The 22,671-nt window shown below is 44.5% G+C and overlaps 1 protein-coding gene across 2 annotated transcripts in view; it reads left to right on the top strand.

The window, feature by feature from the left end:
* The window catches only part of OSBPL3 (oxysterol binding protein like 3), a 260,883-nt gene that overhangs the window by 125,816 nt on the left and 112,396 nt on the right, over positions 1–22,671 (top strand). For both annotated transcript variants that reach the window (XM_082257477.1, XM_082257478.1), the window contains exons 4-6: positions 14,629–14,682; positions 18,029–18,142; positions 21,515–21,682. In XM_082257477.1, coding sequence (XP_082113603.1) covers positions 14,629–14,682; positions 18,029–18,142; positions 21,515–21,682 — 336 coding nt within the window. The remainder of the gene's footprint in view (positions 1–14,628; positions 14,683–18,028; positions 18,143–21,514; positions 21,683–22,671) is intronic.

The raw sequence follows: 22,671 nt of genomic DNA, 5'->3' as shown, positions 1-22,671 counted from the left end.
CCTGTTAGCTAAGCCGTACAGGGTCCCAGTTTATTGTAAATACTGATGTTCTCTTTCCGACAGTCATCCAGTTGACACTGATTGACGTCTGTTTTCCAGTTCAAACAGGACTCTGCTCAGGCGAGTATGTTTTTTGGATGCCTTATTGAAATATGTCAAGAGCTGAGAACGTTTTCCTGTTCTTGTCTAGCAGGCTTATGCTTGGTTGAGTTTTTTGTTCTTCTCTTTTGATTACTAAACCTGGTACACATGGGTCAAACCAGGCATCTGATCAGCTCTCGCAGTGCAAGGGGTGGGTCAGAACACAATAGCTCAGCAGGGAGATTGCTGTACTAATATTGCATAGTTAGTACACCGAGCTCCTCCCAAGCTTCTCAGATTTTATTTAATTTAGCCCGCTGGATTGAACGAAAAAAAGCTGATGGTGTGTACCTAGCTTTAGACTACATATATTTGGTATTTGCCACAGAAGCAACTGTAGCTTACTTGCCATTTTGTGAGCGGATTCTCCTCTTCTTTCTGAGCTTGCTTTTCTTATATGCCCTTTTCAGGTTAGTACAATGGGTAAGCCCTCCTCTATTTCTGCTTGAGGCTATAGAAGGGGAATGGTTTGAGTTTTCTTTTCTCACCCATTTCTTTTCCTCAGCTACAACTTGTTGAGGCCCCTTACTTTCAGCAGAGAACGCGTGGAAGTGCACAGGGTTCTAGAGTTAGGGACATCTCCGATTCTGTGTTTCTTCAAGATAGTAATCGTTTTGCAGGCTTTTTCCGGTGAGGTCTGACATCAGACATGGAAGGCATACTTCACTTGGCTGTGAGTCTCAGGGCTTACACCCAAAAAATGTCCCTGTGGAATAAATCCTCTCATTCCTTCATCTGGGTTTGGTCTATCTTTTTTTTTTTTTAATGAATCTTTATTTAGTGTACAAGAGAACAGACAAAAATGAGACATCAACAACAAAATTACAGAGTAAGGGAGGCAGCATAACCTTGTCGTACCCCAGGGGGTATAAAAGTGCAATACGGTACAGAACATATTGGGAAAACAGTCAGCACATCATAGTGCAAACCATCATGCAGTGGAACAGATAAGAGGGCAGGCTGCCGGGCATCACGCGTCATGGTCAGCCACAGACGTCTGTGGGTCCCAGAGGGTGCAATAGCAAGCCTGAGGGAGCCCCAGGCGGAAGCGTGCCGCCGGGGGTGGGGGGAATCAGCCTCCATCAAACCTCCCCCAGTTCGACGACCCCAGCCGGTGCCCCCCCAGGCTACCCAACCCCGCCCCAACTAAGCGTGGGGGTACAGTAGACGACTGGGAGGAACCACACAGAAGGGCTGTGCCGACCTAGGGCCAGCTCCGCAGGCGGAGGGGCCAGAGGTAAGAAAGACGTTTCGTGTCTAGCACCGGCAGACCCTCCAAAACATTAACCATAGTCGCCCACTCGAGGTGGATGGGGCAGCATGTAGGGAAGAAGAACGAGAAAGAAATCTAGAAACAGGGATGTCAGAAAGAGGAAACCAGAGGGAAAGGTCAGGAGAGGGAGAGAAGGAAAGGAGCCTAGGGAAGAAGGAGGAAGGGAGAGAGAAGAGCATACCTGCCGGAATCCGGAGCACTGCCAACGCCACGCCCCCGCGGGATCCTCCAGTCCTCCTGAGGGCCAAGGACAGCCAATGGGAAGGGATTTAAGGGCTGGGCCTGGGAAGGGCTGCTAGGGAAGGGTCGGCCAACACCAGCAAGGCATGATCCAGGCTCGAGGGCAGCGCGGACAGACCACCGGAGTGATCAGTCCACGGCTGCCACCTCGAGTCATTGCGCTTCCATGTCCCACGACATCTAGCGACCCAGTCCCATGCATCTCAGATAGTGTCTACCATCCGCCGCCACTCTGCCCTGCCCGGGACCTGCGGCCGCTTCCAGTAAATCGGGATCAGTCTCCTCGCAGCATTGAGGAGATGGGGTAGCAAGCTACGTCTATAATGGCTGAGCGGCATGCAGGGCATGTGCAGGAGAAAATGGAGGGGGCTAAATGGCACATCCAGATCCAGGATAGTTTTGACCTGGTCTCGGACGTCGTGCCAAAAAGAGGTGATCACCGGGCACTCCCACCACAGATGCAGCAGGGTACCGGTACCGCCGCAGTTTCGCCAACATGCGGAGGAAGCCGAGGGGTAGATGCGTGCCAAGTCCGCCGGCACTCGGTACCAGCGTGTCAGGAGCTTATAATTTGTTTCTTGCATCTTAGAGTCCGCCAAACTCGAGTGGGTCAGTTGGTAAAGGCCAGAAAGCTGGTCGGCAGTAAATTGCATTCCCAGGTCCCGCTCCCAAAGCCTAGTACATATGGGAGCAGAATCGGAGGATGCAGCTCCCAATAGTTGGTACAACTCAGAAACCATGTGAGGGATAGGGTCGTCCTGAATGAACAAACGTTCGAAGGGTGTAAGAGATGTCTGAGGACGAATCGCCGGGCCGTGGACAGCGAAAAAGTGGTGAAGCTGCCGATATCTCAAGAAATTCATAGGGGACCCGCCATGACGTGCCTTCAGGACGTCATAGGACAGAAGTTTACCGCCTTCCATCAGCTTCCCGCAACTGGCGTCGCCATCATCTACCCAGGGGTCAAAGAAGGCCATCTGTTCCCCCGGGGGGAACCAGAGGTAGCCCCCGGCAGTTACCATCGCCTAACCAATGTTTTTATCAGGAGTTTTCGGACCACGTGAGCACTGTGACAGCCAATCACAGGGGTCATGTGATCTTGAGCAACACCCCACCTCCCAATGTCAAAAAATCTCTTAAAGGACCGGGAGGCGCTAGCACTAGAAGGTTAAAACCGCTTTATTTAAATTAAAATTGCACTTAACAGTAAAGTAGAATGAACTGGCATATCATGCTGACAGCGGGCCATGGCTCCTGCATCACTTCTGGTTTCGGTTGTCAATCACGTCCCCCGGCTCTGCCCTACGTGTGTCATCACAGTCACGTGACTTCTTCAGTTTTTCAAGCGGACCTGATCGGAAGGACTATTTATCTCTATGGACAGGCAGGTGTAAACGCCAACCTACCTCCTGGTCTGATTGGCTTGGCTAAAAAAAAACGAAAGGTGATACAGCATCTCCTGTTTGGACAGGGTGGATTGGAGGGTAGTCAAATGTAAATGAGCAGCAAAGTCTGTTTTAGGAGGGGGGATTTTCTTGGTACCAACAGACACATATTCAGCCACATAAAATCAATATAATTTTATTACAAAAATAGTAACATAAACATTTTTGAAAAAAATAAGAATGTGCATTAAACGATAACACCAATTACAATGACTCAAATGTGCTTTAGTCTATTGTGTCCAGACAGTATAAGATGATACTATATACCAATAGGAGCACAGAGGGTCAATATTCAACATGATTTGTGGATACCTGCTTCTTCAGGAGTTTCAGGGGTAAGACAACAAGACATTTTTCTATAATAAGAAATATTTAGTTATCAGTATGGGAACATATAAACATATACAAAGATATACACACTGCTCAAAAAAATTAAAGGACACTTTTGAATCAGAGTAAAGCATCAAGTCAATTAAACTCCTGTCATATTTATCTGGTCAGTTAAGTCTCAGAGGGGTTTGTTAATCAATTTCAGCTGCTTTGGTGATAATGAAATTAACAACAGGTGCACTAGATGGGCAACAATGAGACAACCTCCAAACGCGAATAGTTTTACAGCTGGAGGCCATTAACATTTTCTTTACTTACTCATCTTTTCTGACTGATTTTCACTAGTTTTGCATTTGGCTAGGTTCAGTGTCACCACTGGTAGCATGAGGCGATAACTGGACCCTATAGAGTTTGCAAAGGCAGTCCAAGTCCACCAGAATGGCACATCAATACGTGCCATTGCCAGAAGGTTTTCTGTGTCTCCCAACACAGTCTCAAAGGCAAAGAGGAGATTCTAGGAGACAGGCAGTTACTCTAGGAGAGCTGGACAGGGCTGTAGAAGGTCCTTAATCCACCAGCAGGACCAGTATCTCCTCCCTTGTGCAAGGAGGAACAGGATTAGCACTGCCGGAGCCCTACAAAATGACCTCCAGCAAGCCACTTGTGTGAATTTCTCTGACCAAACTATCAGAAACAGACTTCATGAGGATGGCCTGAGGGTCCGACGTCCTCTAGTGGGCCCTGTGCTCACTGCCCAGCACCATGGAGCTTGATTGGCATTTGCCATTGAACACCAGAATTGGCAGCTTCACCACTGGCGCCCTGTGATTTTCACAGATGAGAGCAGGTTCACCCTGAGCACACGTGACAGACGTGAAAGGTTCTGGAGAAGCCATGAAGAACGTTATGCTGCCTGTAACATCGTTAAGCATTACTGATTTGGTGGTGGGTCAGTGATGGTCTTGGAAGGCATATCCATGGAGGGGCGCACAGACCTCTACGGCTAGACAATGGCACTGACTGCCATTAGGTATCATGATGAAATCTTTTGACACATTGTCAGACCCTACACTGGTGCAGTGAATTCTGGGTTCCTCCTGGTACGCGACAATGCTTGGCCTCATGTGGTGATAGTATGCGGCCAGTTCCTGGAGGATGAAGGGATTTATACCATCGAATGGCCTCCATGCTCACCTGACCTAAATCCAATAGAATACCTCTAGGATATTGTTTCGGTCCTTCCGACGCCACCAAATTGCACCTCATTCTGTTTAGGAGCTCAGTGATGCCCTGGTCTGAGTACCATTTTGAGTTGCTGCAATGAAATTTCAGCAAAATTGACTAGCTTGCTGCATCATTTTTTGACTTTGATTTTCAGTGTGTCTTTCAATTCAGCCCTTTGTAGGTTAATACTTTTTATTTCCATCAAACAATGTGGCATCCTTTCTTTCTAACACATTACCCAGTCCATTTCAGTATAGATATACATGTGTTTTCAAAGTGTCCCTTTAATTTCTTTGAGCAGTGTATATACATTTGAAGGTAAGCTGCAAAAAAGACACTTGGGCACTTGCCCCCTGGGTGTGTGAGCAGGATGGCGTATGGGACAAAAGTATAGGGATGCCAGTACTAGCCTTCCGGGCGGGTGTGAGAGCAGACAGGGGCTACAACTGCAGATATATCTGTGTATAGTCCATAAATGGGGAAAGGCAAAATCAGAAATGGTAAATTAGGCTTTGTCACTAAGGGTGAACGTCTTATAAAAACACACATAGCACACATAGGTGGAGTTGCACATACCCCTCCACAGTCGGCAAACATATGTATTATAGGGGATTTGTTAGTAAAATGTTCAACCTTTTAAGCAGCTCCAATATGTCGAGGTACAGTTTGATTATGACCCCCCCCCCCCAAAAAAAACACAGGGGATACCTGTAACATATACATAAGAAATATTAAAAAGATTTGCTAATTGAATCAATTTGGATCCACAAATGGTGTCCACAATCCCAGCAGGTAGTGCCAGTGGATACGTATCGTATAGTTGGTGGTAAGTAGTAATTGGATAAAGAGTAATTTACTTTGTATCAGGGGCTTGGAATGCTGTTCTGGGGTATATTGTCCGATGAAAAGTGTATATAGACTTATAATTATAGTGAGCCTATAGAGCTGTAAGTCAGCAGACATGTATGCTAGTTCTTAATGATAGATAGAGTACAAACAAATAGCACACCGATATTCCGAAGTTGTAAACTTAGCTGGCTTCGATGCTCATGGATGTGAAAGGACAAGGTGTAGTAAACCTAGAAAAAAAGCTGAGCTATATTCAAAGATAGAAATTGGTGTTTAAAGTCCAAGGCACTGTACCGGTTTTTGAGGACTCCATCAGCATGGTCCATCACATCTAAAGTCCATCTTTGGAGTAGCAGCCCCTTATAACTGCTCAAATCTGGCACGTCATCTTGGTGCAGTGACCGGAAGTTACGCCAGCCAGACCAGGTCCTTAACTGCGCATGCACTGAAATTCCGGCGCATGCACAGTGCCGCTTGGGAGCCAAAAATTAGCCTGGCAAACCAGGCTCTCAGGCTAAAGCGATGACAGGCAGCAATTGGATACCAAAAGCTTTGACTGCTCCCAAAGGGCCGCACAACTGCGAGAAGAACAGCGACACCCAGTGGCCAAAAAAGTTCCCTACACCCACGGGGAAAGAGCCCAACATTGGAATGTAGCAGCAAGGTGACGTTTAAAAATGCAGCAATATAACATTAAGTATGACTTCAATACGCATGAACAGTATTTAAGGGAGAAAAAAACAGAATGTATAAGTATATATAGGATAACAAGCAAAACATATAAAGAGTTGGACACAGAAAATTAAATTTAGACGATTTGTGATCCAAACACCAGAATGTGTATAGACCCAATACCTGATATGCATTGGGAAGGACAAGGCATATAATTGTTCACCAGGTTAAGTATAATATAAATAATGTTTGTAATTGGTGATTTGTCCTCAAAATGGGAGCTTCTTTCACCCTAGCTTCACCAAAGGGGGGCTGGATGGACAAAAAGATATATATCTCAGTCATAATAATGGTTTGTAAGTTACCATCTCATTATTACTCAGTTGCGTTTAATCCATAATGTCTCTTGCTGTAAAATACATTTGTCCCAGTTGCCCCCATGGTGGTCTGGGGAGATAACCTCTAAGACAAAAAACTTAATTATTGAATTGTCAAATTTATGGCGTAGCCCAATGTGTCTGGTGCCCGGAGTCAAAATCTTCCCATTGCCCGAAGAATATATATTCTCACTTATTCTTTGCCCAAGTTATCATATGGCCTTACCAATGTAGAAAACTCCACATCGGCACATTAAATAGATGATACCTTGTGTCCAGCAGTCAGCGTAGTTTTGTGATTTATGCCATTCTCCACTGGGTAGTTTAATGTCTGTACCCTCCGTGACCTGGGGGCATTTGGGGTAGTTGCCACATCTGTAGGAAAAGCAGGAAAACTTGGGCCATCTGATAATGGCTTGTAGTGAGCCGGTCTCTAAGGGACGTTGCTCGTCTGAAAATGTGTTCAGGCATGGATCTAACATACTTAGACAAAGGTATGTTCAGTGGTTAATAGATGCCAATGTTTCGCTATTGAAGAATGTATTTGACGCTCTTGAGCTGAGTATTTAGTGATAAGTTTTACTGTACCCGACTCCTTCTTGGGTGAGGTATTGTATAACAGAGAGGTTCTCGTTTGTGTTTTGGCCCTATTATGGGCTTTTTTCAGCGTTGTATGTGAATATCCACGATCAAGCAGGTGCATCTTAAGATCGTCTGCTTTAGTTTTAAAGTCCAGTTCTGAAGTACAATTCCTACGTATTCTGAGGTATTGTGCATTGGGTATGCTCCTAACCAGTGGGGCTGGATGGGCACTTGTGGCATAAAGAAGGGTGTTGCCTGCACTAGGTTTGCGATACAGACTGGTTTCCACACATCCATACGCCTGTAAAAATATTTCTCTGTCGCTCATTGACAGACGTAGTCCTCGTTGATACTAACAACTCGGGTTATGCTGCCCTCTACAGGAGTAGGACTAGACAGGAAAGAAAACATTCTGGCCACACCTTAGGGTATATCCTCTCTCTCTCTGCTACAGCAAATCAGTTTTTTTCTGTCTAGTTAGGAGTAAGGACCTATATGCCTTGCTAGGATCTTCGGTCCTGGCAGGATTTTTTTCTTAGAAAGATTTTTTAGACAACTTTTTTCTCCAGTGTGCCTGTGAGATCTTCAAGCAAGAAAGCTGGAACTGGGCGACGGGCTGGATGTTGAGATCCAGTGGTCACCCCAGTTCAGCCTACGAACGCGTGCAGGCCATAGCTCCGCGCTGGGTCGCGACATAGTCCCACTGGACGGGGACTGACCCTGCGAGTTAAACGTCTCGCTTAAACGCCAATGACCATGAGTCACGGCGTCCGTATTGGTCGACAGCCCTCCGACACCGGTGGAGAGGGGTACTGTCAGGAGTTGGCGCCCGCCTGGTTTCGGTATGGTGAGTAGTATGTTCCCCCTTTTCCCTCTGACGGGTTTGTGGTGAACGCGGGCCCCTCTCTGAAATGGTAAGGATGGGTCTCCCCTCTATCCTATAACATGTCACAGATCCCCCTATTTGAGTGTGATTTTTGTGAACAAGAAACCAGTAGGCTTGGTTTGGGAGCTGACAATCTAATGTCATTTCAAAACTGTAAAGATGACTGAAGTCAGTGGCAGTACTAGAATATTACTGTGATAGTATAAGGTATCCTACCTGTCAGAAGTGTTCACAGGGCGATGTCTATACATGTATACTGCAGTCCAGATCGCATTCCTCCAGCTAAGGCAGATGCCTTCCGACGGCCCACGGACCGCATACGGCCCGCCAGGGTCCGGTACCGCCGGCCAGGCTGATCACCATTAGGGTAAAGGTTTGTGGGGCCGAGATACTCCCGCAGGCCGCCAGACACGCCGTTATCCTGCACAGGCCGCCGCCATTGTCTGGCAGATCGCACAAGGCCATCATATTGGCGTAGCCTCGTGTCTCCAGCATGGGGGCGGCCATGTTTGAGGTGACCCAAACACCTCGTGGAGCTAGGGGAGGCGCCGGAAGGCGTGCAGAGGGGCGGAGCCACCTCCTTTTTACCCGGGAAGCCAGCCAAAAGACTTCCTGTCTGTTCTAGACAGTGCTGTAACAGGTTGCATTTGAAACTCTGAGCATCAAGTGGTGAGCCTTGGGGTCTATCTCTCTCTCTCGCTCTGTAGGGGTCCCTAAGCAGGTAACACTGAGGGGCATTGTGGCGCTGGGGGTCTGAAAAGAAAAAAAAAAAAAAAGTTTTTTGTTGGCAATTGATTTTTTTCGGTTAGTATCTGGAATTGTCATGGACCCTGCCACACAGGTACCCCCACCTGTTTCCCTCGAGGGGGCCGCGGGACCCGCCAGTGCACAGAGTATGGATGCATTTACAGCAGTTTTGGAGTCTTTGGTGGCTCGGGTGGAGACGGCCTGTCAGGAACGGGGGTCAAGAAAGCGACCCCCGCCTACCCCTATATCATCTGAGACTTCAGATTCAGATTCTGAGATGGTCATTGCAGCTGCAGGTCCCTCTGCAGGGGCTGTTGTCTCAGGTAAAGTTCCCTCAGACAGTGAGGAGGACGTTCATGCTTCCGCCATAGCACAAGAAGAAGCATTGGTGGACGCACTAGTTGTGGCGGTTCGGGAAACCTTAAGACTTGAGGTTTTACCAGCAGAGGCAACTGAAATGGAAATTCCCTTTGGTACTAGCAAACCCACCAAGACGGTGAAGGTTTTTCCTTTACCCAAGTGTTTTGGTAATAAGATTAAAGAGGGATGGGATCATTCAAAGCGTACCTTTACTATTTCCAAGCGCATTGCTAGACGCTATCCGTTTGAGGAATCCCTCATTAAGAAATGGACGGTACCACCAGTGGTGGATCCACCTATTTCCAGACTGAATAAAGCCACGGTTATTCCGGTGGAGGACGCTTCGTCCTTTAAGGATTCGGTGGATCGGAAGGTAGAAGCGGAGTCCCGCACTATCTTTTCCCTGATAGGGTCAGCCTTTAGACCAGTAATTGTCATTGGTTTAGTTTCTCAAACATTAACGGAATGGGCGAGATTGGTGCGCCAGGACCTGAAGGGGAAAGGTATCCCCCAGGCAACATCTGATTTGATGGAAGAGATTATACAAGGACTACAGTTTGTCTGTGACGCAGCCTTGGATGCCACCCCCCTATTAGGGCATGCATCTATGTCAGCGGTAATCCTCAGACGTGTGCTGTGGTTAAAATGCTGGTCAGCGGACCTAGGTTCCAAAAAGACCTTGGCGAATCCCCCCTTTCAGGGGAATCGCCTATTTGGGACCACCCTAGATGAGATCATTAAGGATGCCACTGGGGGCAAAAGCACTTTTTTGCCACAGGCTGCTAAAGCTAAAGGACCTCGTAACAAGCATGGACCTTTCTTTGCCGCCCATAAAGGGTTCGTTCGCTCTGCTGGAGCAAGCGGGAAGGGCAAAACCCCTCTAGGAGGGTTCAAGAAGCGCCGGTCGGACAAACAAAAGACCGACTCAGACAAACCTGAAGCTAAGGCTTACACAGCCTGAAGGTGCGCCCCCACCCGGCTTGAGGGTGGGGGGACGTCTTCACCGGTATTCAGAGCACTAGATCGAGCATCGATCACTGCTACCGGTGCGATTCTTCCCTTCCAACATTTAAGTACCACAGGGAGCGGTAGTTACCGTTCCCTGAACAGATCATTTTCTTTACCTTTTCCAAAGATTAGTCTCAGTTCCCCACAGGAATCGGATCCGGTTGAGCAGACAGACCAAGGAGCCTCTAGCCGCTAGACTTCGGTCTCCAATGTTCAACCAGGAGAAATCATCACTCCTGATAGGAATCAGGTGTCGGATAAATGTTGCCTGGGCCAGGTAGCTCTAGGGCAGCCTGGTTCGGATCCAGTCAGGCAATATCAGGGTGATGACTTAGGTCAATCACCAAGGATTTCACCATCTGTGTCTTCTTCAGAGCATCCCGGAGGCGCGGAGATTGGTAACGCGCGCCCACGATCCTCCAGCGGACGCAGCAGACGCGCTGAACGGCCTGTTAAGGCAGTGTCAGCTATTAGTGGTATTCCCTCCTCTCAGAGTGCTGCTGAGATTTCTCTGCAGGATGGAGATGGAGGGAACTCCAGTTATCCTGGAAATTCTAAGCTAGCCTCGTCAAGCCGGTCAGGCCGACTTGGACATGCTAGTCGCGAACGCTCCTTGGGAACTTTCTCTCAGGGAGATCTGCGGTCTCAAGGACCGATCTTCCATTGTGCTTTACAGTCGCTGGTTTTAATGGCCTGGCCATTGAGACCCAGGTACTGAAGGACAGAGGGTTGTCAGCTTCAGTTATTCCTACTCTAATTAAGGCAAGGAAAGCGACTTCCAGCAAGGTCTATTATCGCACATGGAAGACTTATATCGCGTGGTGCGAATCTTTGGGATTTCCTCCACGTACCTATTCGGTGACCCGAATATTGGCTTTTCTGCAAAAGGGGGTTGAGCAGAAACTATCCTTGAGCACCATCAAGGGTCAGGTTTCAGCATTAGCAATCTTCTTTCAGAAGCCCTTGGCTACTCATTCCTTGGTGCGGAATTTCATTCAGGGGGTGCGGCACCTGGCTCCACCAGTCCACGCGCCCTTACCGCCCTGGGATCTTAATTTGGTTTTGTCGGTTCTGCAGAAACCTCCCTTTGAAAACATCAGGGAGATTCCCTTGCTTACTTTATCCCAGAAGGTGGCCTTCTTGGTGGCTATCACTTCTGCACGCAGGGTGTCAGAACTGGCTGCATTATCATGCCAGTCCCCATATTTAGTGGTTCATAGGGATAAGGTAGTTCTTCATCCGAAGCCATCCTTTCTTCCAAAGGTGGTTTCAGACTTTCATCTGAATGAAGATATTGTGCTACCTTCCTTGTGTCCTCAGCCCAATCATCATCGGGAACATGCGTTGCATTCCTTGGATGTGGTTCGGGCAATCAGGGTAAACCTGAAGGCTACGGAATTGTTCCGTAAAACGGATTCACTTTTTGTGATCACGGATGGCCCCAGAAAGGGGTTGCCTGCATCTGCCGCGACTATCTCCAAATGGATTAGACAGACGGTGGTACAGGCTTATTCTATTAGGGGTCGGAATCCTCCGTTCCCTGTTAAGGCGCACTCCACTCGAGCGCTCAGTACTTCCTGGGCCTTCCGCCATCAGGCGTCAGTGGTCCAGGTATGTAAGGCGGCCACCTGGTCGTCGGTACATACCTTTACAAAATTTTATAAAATTGATGTGATGGCATCGGCGGATGCCTCATTTGGCCGCAAGGTTTTGCAGGCCGCAATTTGAGGAGACCGGTGGTCTACCTCGAGGGTTTTTTTCTGTTGGAATTTCTGTTGAGTCTCATCTTTGATTGATGAGCCTTGAGAACTTCTAGTTGGCACCGGTTGGGCCTTCTAGATTGGATTTTTGATTTCCATTTTCCCACCCCTCATTTGTGGTACTGCTTTGGGACGTCCCGAGTTGTTAGTATCAACAAGGACTACGTCTGTCAATGAGCGACAGAGAAAAATGGATTTTTGTAAAATCTTACCGTAAAATCCTTTTCTCTTAAGCTCATTGACAGACGTTGTACCCGCCCCTCTGTTTTGAGTTGGGTTGGGTTAAATTCTCTAAACACTGATTTGCTGTAGCAGAGAGAGAGAGGATATACCCTCTGGGACTGCCCCTAAGGTGTGGCCAGAATGTTTTCTTTCCTGTCTAGTCCTACTCCTGTAGAGGGCAGCATAACCCGAGTTGTTAGTATCAACGAGGACTACGTCTGTCAATGAGCTTAAGAGAAAAGGATTTTACGGTAAGATTTTACAAAAATCAATTTTTCCAGGTCCAGGAAGGATAATTTCTCTTTAATGTAAGTATGGGTAAATTTTAGATTGAGATTATTGGCATTTAGTGCCTTTAATAAGAGGAGTAATTTCTCTTCAGTTCCCGTCCTGATCATCAGTAGGTCATCTATAAAACAATACCAGCAGAAAATGTGTGGCAACCAGTCTGCAAGTGCGTCATCTTCCTCTCCTGTTTAGACAGGGCGGTTCGGACGGTAGTCAAATGTAAATGAACAGCAAAGTCAGTTTACTGCTGGCTGCCCATAGAGCAGAGCGGGCTGTGTCCATGTCCAGACACAGATGTGTTATCTGCCCCCTGTGCTCCGATCAGCAGGGGATTGGTGCGTTGATTCCCTGCTGATCTGAATGGGATCTGCACCTTGTAAAAGGGTCCTTAGTCTTAAGTCTTAAACCTTAATCTTCTAGTTGTCACTAAACATCCTCCAAACTGTTATACATTCTTAGCATCAAAACGATTAGTGCCAAAACAGTTCTGTGCCGAGACCCTAGCCCCAAAGCTTCTATTTTGGGAAGAGCTATGTTTATTAAATGACACTGTTCAGTTTGTGAGGAATAATCCCTTTGCCTTTTCACAATGTAAAGGTCATAGACATTAGTATTTTTGTGAGACATGTTGCTGCATGTATAGCAAATTAATGTTGGGCTGGTAGAAGAGTGCCAAAAAGTAATCACAATAATAAAACAAAATATTCCGCTACTAAGTCAAGTTCAGGCTTGAGGGATTGATTCTAGGGAATTCATCCGACCGCCATTGACAGGGTCAAAAAGGACATTTTCCCACACTATTAAAATTAACCTTACTAGGTCTTTGTCTTGTTATTAGCAGTTCTAGAACAGGTCAAATTGAGAAGGCGAATCCCCCTTTAGGAATACCTAACTTTCAGTAGCAATCATTGTCTTTCAATGCCCAAAATTCCAGTAAATAATAGTCTTGCCAATAAGTCTTCAGCGAACATGGCTAGGTCACTAAGGTCAGAAACAAACCATGCGTTACTGTGTCCGAAAAAGGAATTTAGTCATACAGTTCCTAAAAACAATTAATCTTACAACATATTTATTTTTATTATAGCCCTCTATTGCTGTCTGTATCCCAGCTGGGGAGCCTTTTCTGTCTCCTTTTGCCTATTTATGGCTGTCACACAGATTAGGAAGTAAGGATAAGGCCAACCATACATGGTTCTAATCTCTGCCGGAAAGGGCTGAGATTCGAACCGGTAATGGGCGGGCTGAATGTATCAAGGTGATAGATCGATCAGTTTGGTTACAACTGGCCTGCCGGATTCTCTTGTGAATATCGCAAGCGGCTGCTAGACATAATCACTGTCTTTTCCCGGCTAAGGCGGCCTCCCTGCCCCCCTCCCACTGGAAGAAAACAATGGTCAAGCAGGAAGGATTCTCACGTCAACACTGTCAACACAGCAAAGAAATCTGCTCTGTGTATGGCCGGCCTAAATCTCCCCATTGGTGACACAGGAAAGCAAATTATTTTAATTGGTTGGTTGGGGAAGAACATTGTGGCCCCTTTCTGTTTGTCTAGGTGTCAGAACCAGAGGTTTGGGAAAATATTCAGGGACAGACAACATCTAGTAAAGCTTTTAATCCTTCCTGCATGGAGCTGTCCCTGGAAATAAAGCATACCTTTCAGTTATGACAAATGACACATCTTAGACTGTGTGCCAGGGGCTGTTTTGTTAGCTTCAGGTTAGAACTGCCTGCCAGCCATTGTGCTCAACAGGGGAAAAAGAGTATTGCATGCTTGAGCTGGAAAATCTGTTCAATTGTCCAATTGTCTTTTCACTTAGTGAGCCAGACTGGTTATAGAATAGTAGAATTCTTGGCTGCTTTATAGACGGTGCTAGAGCCAAATAAATCAAGTAACTTGATTGTTATGAATGTCAGTAACTGCTCAAGTGCTTGGTGAATTATGAAATCTTTGTTCTGCATTGCCTTGAAATTCATATATTTTATGTTAATATACTGCTTCAGTCTCTGAGCTCATTAACCAGGATGATATCAAAGTGAATTTTTCTGTCAAAATGTATTCTGCTTTCATGCTGCAATTTTAGTCCTCTCTCTGTTTTTGTGATGACAGCAAAATAAGCACAAAATATACTGTATACATAATAAGTGGTATCACAAACAGCCCTAAGATAGATTTCTGAAAGTTCTTTCCCTACTTTGTTCTCATGATTTTCTTTTTGTTGTTTAGAGGTATTTCTACTTGGACAAAGGAATCTTGAAGTATGCAAAAGGGCCAAACGAGGTAAATTAAGTTCTTTTGTATGTAGCAACTATAGTTGCAACCATGATGTAAAGTTTTAATTTGGGTTCCCATCCATTGGCTCATGTGGGCTTTCTAAATGCTGTCTGCATTGCATGTTTGTAATACTGCTGTTAAAGTATATGTAAAGCCAACAATTGGATAGAGTAAGGCTGTTTAGTGCCCCTTTCACATGATCGGATCCGCCTGAAAAACGGACAGGCGTACCCGATCGGGCCACCCATTGACCTCTATGGGGAGGCGGATTTCAGCGAACATCCGATCTGACAAGATCCTCTGAAAACAGACGGATGGTGATACGTTTGCCATCTGTCCAACAGGTCGGATCGAATGAAAACTAACGGTCCGTTTTCATCCGATCTCCCCATAGAGGAGAGTGGGACTCTGACAGGTCCGTCTCTGCACAGTGAGCAGACACGGACCTGTCATCCGCCTGCTCAGCTGGAATCATTGGAGCAATCCCCACTGAGCAAGCAGAGTCTGTCCAAATGGATCCGCCCCGTGTGAAAGAGGCCGAAGACCCCCTTGTCAGGATCTTTTTTTTCCTGTCTGTGAAATTAACCGGTCCCAGAGCTTTCTCTCTCTCTTTCTCGTTTGTTCTCTTCTTCTCATTCTCTCTTTTTCTCCTTTTCTCGTTCTCTATTTTAATCGTTCTCTCTTTTTCTCCTCTTATCGTTCTTGTTCTCTCCTTTTCTATTTTTTTCTCATTCTTTCTTTTTCTCCTTCTCTCTGTTTCTTTCTTTCTATCTTTCTTTCTTTCTTTTCTTTCTTTCTTTCTTTCTTTCTTTCTTTCTTTCTTTCTTTCTTTCTTTCTTTCTTTCTTTCTTTCTTTCTTTCTTTCTTTCTTTCTTTCTTTCTTTCTTTCTTTCTTTCTTTCTTTCTTTCTTTCTTTCTTTCTTTCTTTCTTACTATATTACCATTACTGTTGATGTGCAGTAGATTACAAGCACATACTATTTTGCACATCAACTTTGCACTGCATTGTATGGGTTGTCACACACCTTAGCAGTCCAGAAATCAGACCTGCACATTTTTTTGACATTATACCGCACTGCGCTGCACTTGGTGTGTTGCCTCACAATGCACGGTACTGCACACCACCGTTGGCAAGATACATCAGAAAGCCATTTAGACTGCATTGCAAGTAGTGTGCGGTGTCTGCCAGTGCGATAACGAGCACAGGAACACGTGCATTCCCACAACACAACAATGTGAATGGGGCCCTAGACAGGATTCACCAGAATCAGTTTACACATTGGAAGATCCCCCCTTACCCTCCTGTTACAATGTTGGATTTCTGGTCACTTTCCATATCTTTATGCAGTTGTCCCTAAGATCACTAGAGAAGGTGAATGTGTTGCTGTAATGTGGAGTAATTGAAAGGATGCAACTGCGCTGCTGTTACTAGAACAATGCCTAGCCAGTGCTGTGCAGAGCGCTGTCTGTAACTGTGTTGTGTTTTTCATGTAATATACACTGCCCGGCCAAAAAAAAAAAAAAGTCGCCACCTGGAATTAACTAAGCAACTAACTAAACTAAACATGCAGTAACTATCCTATAGGATAGTTACTGCGTGTGCCCAAAGAATGAGGTCAGCTGACTACCTGAATATACTGAATGACCAGGTTATTTCATCAATGAATTTAGTCTGACCTGATGGCACGGCATATTCCAAGATGACACTGCCAGGATACAACGGGCTCAAATTGTGAAAGAGTGGTTCAGGGAGCATGAGACATAATTTTCACACATGGACTGCCCACCACAGAGTCCAGAACTTAACCCTATTGAGAATCTTTGGCATGTACTGGGGAAGACTTTGCCCATGGTCCGACTCTCCCATCATTTGGTGAAAAATGAATGCAACACGGGACGGAAATCAATCTTGTAACATTGCAGGACCTTATCGAAACAATGCCACAGGATTACATGCCGTAGTCAAAGCTAAAGGCAGCCGAACGAAATATTCAAGTATATGACCTTTTTTTTTTTTTTTTTTTTTGGTGGCAACTTTTTTTTTTTTTTTGGCCGGGGAGTTTATTTATTTGAGAGGGGTTAGAATTGCACTTACCATTTAACGTGTGCCTTTGTCTTCTTTTAAACTCCGTTCTCACAGCAACTTATTCTCACCTTCCAAGAAATACCCAGCGCTACATGTGACTCACTCATTCCCTGTCTTCCCATGTTGACAGCTCTAGTGCTTGACAATTGGCTGCTAAGGCACCTGTGCTGGCCAGATTGTGATGGGGAGAGCAGCCTCAGCCTTTTTTGTCTTTTGTAATCTTAGACTAAGATTAATTTATAGCTTACACAGGGCTGCTTCTCCCAACTTCCATCAATGAACAAAACAGCGGAAAACGGAAAAGACGGAAAGTAGAAGCTGCTGTGGAGTCAGACACAATGTTAAAATAGAATTCAAGGCTAAATCTAACTAGCTTTAAAAATGTTCCCTCCGCCCTCCTAACACCCCCTATGCAAACAAACCTGTGTAAGAAATATGCATACGCTTACCTATTTTCAGCCTGCTTTAGTCTGGTGTTGTGATCCACTGTGTCAGTCAATGGTTGCTGCAGGGAAGAGAAGAAAGTGCTCAAAAAACGCTCGGAATGCCTGGAAGTAGTGATGTCACCCATTGGCTCCCATATCCCAGCCATTGCCAGCGCTGCCTCCTCTCCCCTGCAGTCGCCGCAAATTGACACAGGGGAGATCACATGACCAGATTGGAGCTGGCTGAAAATAGCTAAGTATTTATATCCTTGTTACACAAGTTGATCAGCAAAGGTGTTAGAAGGGATGAGGGAGCTTTTCTAAAACTAGTTAGGTTTAGCCAAGAATTCTACTTGAAAGGATAACAAATGCACGTCTTTTTTTCAGGTAAACAAATGTGCATTTATTATTTTTTGAATTAGGAGCCTGTAAAGCATTGCACCAGAGATCAGGAGATCGCTGATGCCATGCAGGTCTCCTCCACACTTTCATTGTATCGGCTTACCTGCAAGCGATACTCGCTGACAGGAAGACTCAATGAAATACCACAACGCTGGTAGTTCATTAAGGCTGTCGGGATTTGTCGTTCGTTCATACACTGAGCTCTGTGTATGAATTATGCGGGCCATGTGGGAAGAGCCCCGCATGGCTTTGCTACTTTCAAAAACCTCTCCCCATACTGCTGCCACATTGGGGGGGAGCAGCGGGCGGCGACTGCCGCACTGGGAATATGTTACATGTTCCACCCTAAAATCGTGTGGAACTTGTTCTCAAAGGTGAACTTATTATTTAAACCTGTTATAATTTTTTTATTGCATCTATCTGCTTTATCTGATGACAGATGGAGAAGGGAAAACTACATGGCCGCATTGATGTTGGACTTTCTGTAATGTCCGTTAAAAAATCAACCAAGTGCATTGATTTGGATACAGAGGAACATATATACCACCTCAAGGTGAGCGGAACAGCTCTCCTATCAATTTAAAATTGTAAAAAATATAAATAATTGTATTTCTAAACCCCACATTTCATCATATTGAAGGATAACTAAACCCAAAAACAAAAATTAAATGTACTGCAGCTTACCATTCCTTTGATGTGGTGGCTACATTGTTTTTTTTTATTTTTCAGGCTAAAAACAATTTTAGGGAGTACAGAAAATACCTTTTGATCTTGCTAGAAATTCAGTGTCCTTGTCTGTTTCTGTGAGCTAACTTAGAAGCATAAAACATGTTACCTTTCTTTTGTAAGCTACTAAGCCCATCAACTTCTATGTAATGGAGATGAACAAAAGCAGGTATGCTTGAAACCCAGACTGGGTGGCTACACTTACTCCTCCATAGATGCAATGGAATTGTGATTGTAGCCACCCTGGGACGGGAAGTGTGTTGATTGCAATATTACCATGTGAAAATTAAAAAAAGAAAAGCCTGTAAAAAAAATAAAAAAGACCAAAAGCTGCAATAATTACACTTTTTTTTGTGTTTTTGGGTTTAGATATGCTTTAACTACATATTATTAGTTGTAATGACACTTTGTTCTGTGCTACTAAAATTAGGACAGCTTAGAAATATGGATGTTAGCAGTAGTTTTACTAGATCAATGACTATAACTGCAGATGGTCTCTGGAGATGTTCAACATAAAAGTTGTAGTAAAGATCTGGATTGATAAGAGGTTTCAGTAATCCTCCTTCTCTGCAAATGACAGTAGAAGTTTCTGTAATGATTGTCATACACTGTCAATGCACTGTGCATGTTCTCCCCAGATGCAGCGAAGATTTGAGCAGCACTTGAAATAACTAGGTGTTATAAAGCAGTTAAGAGGATGATAGGTGCTTGCAGATAACTGTTACCCATTGATTTTCAGACTACATTATAAGAAGTACTGCTAGCAATGCTTTAATCATCACTAGGGAAAATTGGGTATTATCTGCTTAGCTTTAGGCAGTGTGCTAGTTTGGAATGAATGCTTGGATTCTTTCTTTTATTCCAAGAGTATGAAAAAATCATCTTCCTCTAGGATGAATTCATCTTTAATCAAATCCATGCTGTGTTTAACTGACATTAGAAGATTTCAGTATAGTCACCGCATGATTTTTTGGCATCTGCCATCTGACAGATGATAATATGCAGACATTTGTGGGTAATTTCATTCTCTGCATCTCTCAGCTAGCACACACATTGATGAGTCTACTCAGATCACACAAGTGAGCAGGTGGACAAACAGCAAGTTAGTCACTGTAAATACTTTTCAGCAAATCCACCCAGATGGCATCAAGGAAGATTAGAGCGATGTGTTGCTCTTTTGGAGCTGTATGTTAAAAATATTTTTACAGCTAAACTTCGGGCGCAAAAACTTTCATTAAGATATATCCCTTAACAGTCACAGGAGATCTAAATCCACTTTGTGTCTTTGCAAACTTTTACAAATATTACCTTGTAAAAGTAGCAGCGACATCATCATCACTGTGTTGTATAAAGCCTTCTCAGAGCTGGTTGCCTAGATCACAGTACTAGCTGCACAGATTTGCCCGGAGTTCAGTTTTACATTAAAGTGGTAGTAAACTCTCTTTTTTTTATTTTTACCTACAAGTAAGCTTACAATAAAGCTTACCTCTAGGTAAAATGAATATCTCCTAAATGTGCACCGTTTAGGAGATATTCTAGTAAGCAGCAGCCAGTATCGTCACCAGCGCATGTGCTCTGGAGAAAAGACATTCTTATGCCATTCCTTCAGAGCTGTGTGACGTGGCCGAGAGTGATGTCATCATGGCTCGGCCATTAAGGCGACCGCAGCCCGTGAACCCGGGAGGATGACTGGGTGAAAATGGAAGCCTCTGCAGCAGTGACAGGGCACCGCTGCAGGTCTTAGTTTCAAGGAAAGTCTTTCATAATGTGCTAGTGTGCAGTGCATACTAGCGCATTGTGTTTACTACTGCTTTAACATCCGCTTTGCACTGTATGTTACTGTGCTCATTTGGGTCTAATTGAGAAGTAAAAACAGCCAAGGTGACACAGGGATTTCAGTAACGCCTACCAACCAATTAGCAGGTCAGAAAAGTGGAATCTATTTGACAAGAGATACTGTATGGTAATATTCTGTGGTTATTACTCTTCACCTTAAACTACTTAAAGCGGAGTTCCACCCTAAAAGCTATCTTTGCACGTCCGCTAGCTTAGATGAACCTGAAAAAGAATTGGATAATTTGTTTTTGTTTCACTTACCTTGTTTTTAATGAAAATATACTTACCTTCCTTCCTGTTCCTCCCGCTGCGGCTGCGGCCCACGACGTCACTTCCTCCTTGCATTGACTCCTGGGAGTTGAGCGCCATCAATCCCAGCAGTCAATGCGTCTGCACCGGAGTAACTTGTCACTTTCAGTGCAGGCGCTGCTGATCAGCTTCTGGGCATTCCTGCTGATCAGCTTCTGGGCATGCGCAGAAGCTGTTTAGGGATGACGCGCCTGTACCGGAAGTGACGAGCAGCGCATTCTGGGACTCCGACGTCACCAAGAGGACACGAAGAGGACGCTCCGGCTTCAGCTGCCCACACCTGAAATGGCAGCTCTGGACAAAACATTTTCAAGGTAAGTATTTCTTCTTACAGGTAAGTGAAACAGGGGGCAGTTTAGAGGCTTATCGTTGCTTAAATGCACTAGCCCTGACTGTCCCGGGGGTATTTTTAGCTTGAAAATTTTCTTTAGCCCGGAACTCCGCTTTAAGTTTTTGCACCTTTCTATCCCTTCTGGACCAGATCAGTTTTTTCTGCCATGGGCCTATTGATTATGCAAAAACGTTGTCGTTATTTAAGATGAAAAAACAATACATGTATAATTTTTGGGACAAACACTTAAAATAAACCCTTTGACTTTTCTTATTATGATCATGCTTGGATACAAAGGATAATGTATATAAATGCTACATTTTTCATGATTGTTTTGTTTTTTCTTTACTTTCCACAGTGCAACACAATAATCATAGGTACGGAGTCAGCGGGTTATTTTTTTTCTTAATTAGTTTAACAGTTACAGTTTATAAAAACTCATATAGAAGGTTACCAAATCATGTACTGTATGTTCCTGTTAATGGACTTTGTACTAATCTGTAAAATGTATTCAATAAATAAGCTTAGAAAAAATAAAAGTCTTATAAACCCAACCACTAAAATCATGATTGCAAAGCTGTCTTACTTGGTGCATTTTATATCTGACTGGGGTAAAGCTTTACACTTTTTTTAGATCACGTTTTAAAATCAAATGGGAGGAGGTGTTAAAAAGTGCACTTCCCCAGCAGAAGAACGTCATGACTTGCATATGTTGTTTTTTAGGTAAAATCTCCTGGAGTGTTTGAGGATTGGGTAACAAAACTCCGTGACCACCGGTTGTTCCGGCAGAATGAAATATCCGTTTTCCCACATGATATGAATTCTCAGTTCTTCCCTATGCTGTCAACCACTGAGTCTGCGTCTAGCTTTGAACCAATCTCATCTCCACAGGTATATATAGATAGCGATAGCTGCTGATTTTAAATAAAGGCTTAATCATAATGGAATAAAACATACCGTATAGCAAATAAATTTGATAGAAATGAATTGTACAATATTCTGTACAACAAACCAAATGTGAAAATTCAGATTTGTGTAGAATCCATTTTGCCTAAAATAAACTTTGTGCTGTAATAAAGAGGACCCCTCTGTTCACAATAATCACCGGTTCTTCCTGAATTTAGAATACAGTATTTATAAATTAAACGTGTGAGGATTCTGCAAACAGTAGTTCCCTGGGAGAGCTGTAAGCAGTAATAAAGCGTCATGCAAACAGTCATACAGCTTTCAGAGCCTCCTGGGACCTGCTACTGCCTGGTACACCTGCCAATTGAGATCCATTAGAGGTGGCTGTATGCGGTTGTGCAGCCCAATTGGTGTAAAGCACCTGATGCACTGATGAATGCTCTGAGCATGCTATCTGCATTCAAAGCATATGTCAGTGTACGTGTGGGTGCTTTATACAACCCTCCGTTTACAACTTCGTAGAGCCACCTCTTCTAATGTAAATACTGTTAAAAAGGTAAAGCGACCCTTTTGCTGTTGGCATTATTTTGAGTGATTTACCTCATAGTAATTGTGTCTCCTCTTCACTTCTGTGTGAGTGGTTGATACCTCCACACCAAAGGCACATTAATCTGCTTTCTAGGTAGGTAGAGATGAGCTTGGGTTTAATTGTCCAGATTTGTTATGGCCATACTGGGACTTTTATGTCAAGAGTAACCCTACTTGCTTGAACTGATAACTTCCTTCCAGCTTCAAACCAAACACAAGCTCATCTCTAATGGTGGGGGAAGTATGAGTGCACTAAAATCTATATAAAACCAAAAACAAAAGTTTAATATATTGAAGCTTTCCAGTCCTTAAATGGAATGGCTGGAATAGTTTTTTTTGGGATTTTTTTACTTTATTTTTACTCCTGCAAATAGCAGACTTTCTGT

The sequence above is a fragment of the Pelophylax lessonae genome (assembly GCF_965119305.1).
Source record: "Pelophylax lessonae genome assembly, chromosome: 5".
NCBI lineage: Eukaryota > Metazoa > Chordata > Amphibia > Anura > Ranidae > Pelophylax > Pelophylax lessonae.
The sequence above is the reverse complement of the archived record's forward strand: the minus strand, read 5'-3'. Positions and strand labels throughout refer to the sequence as shown.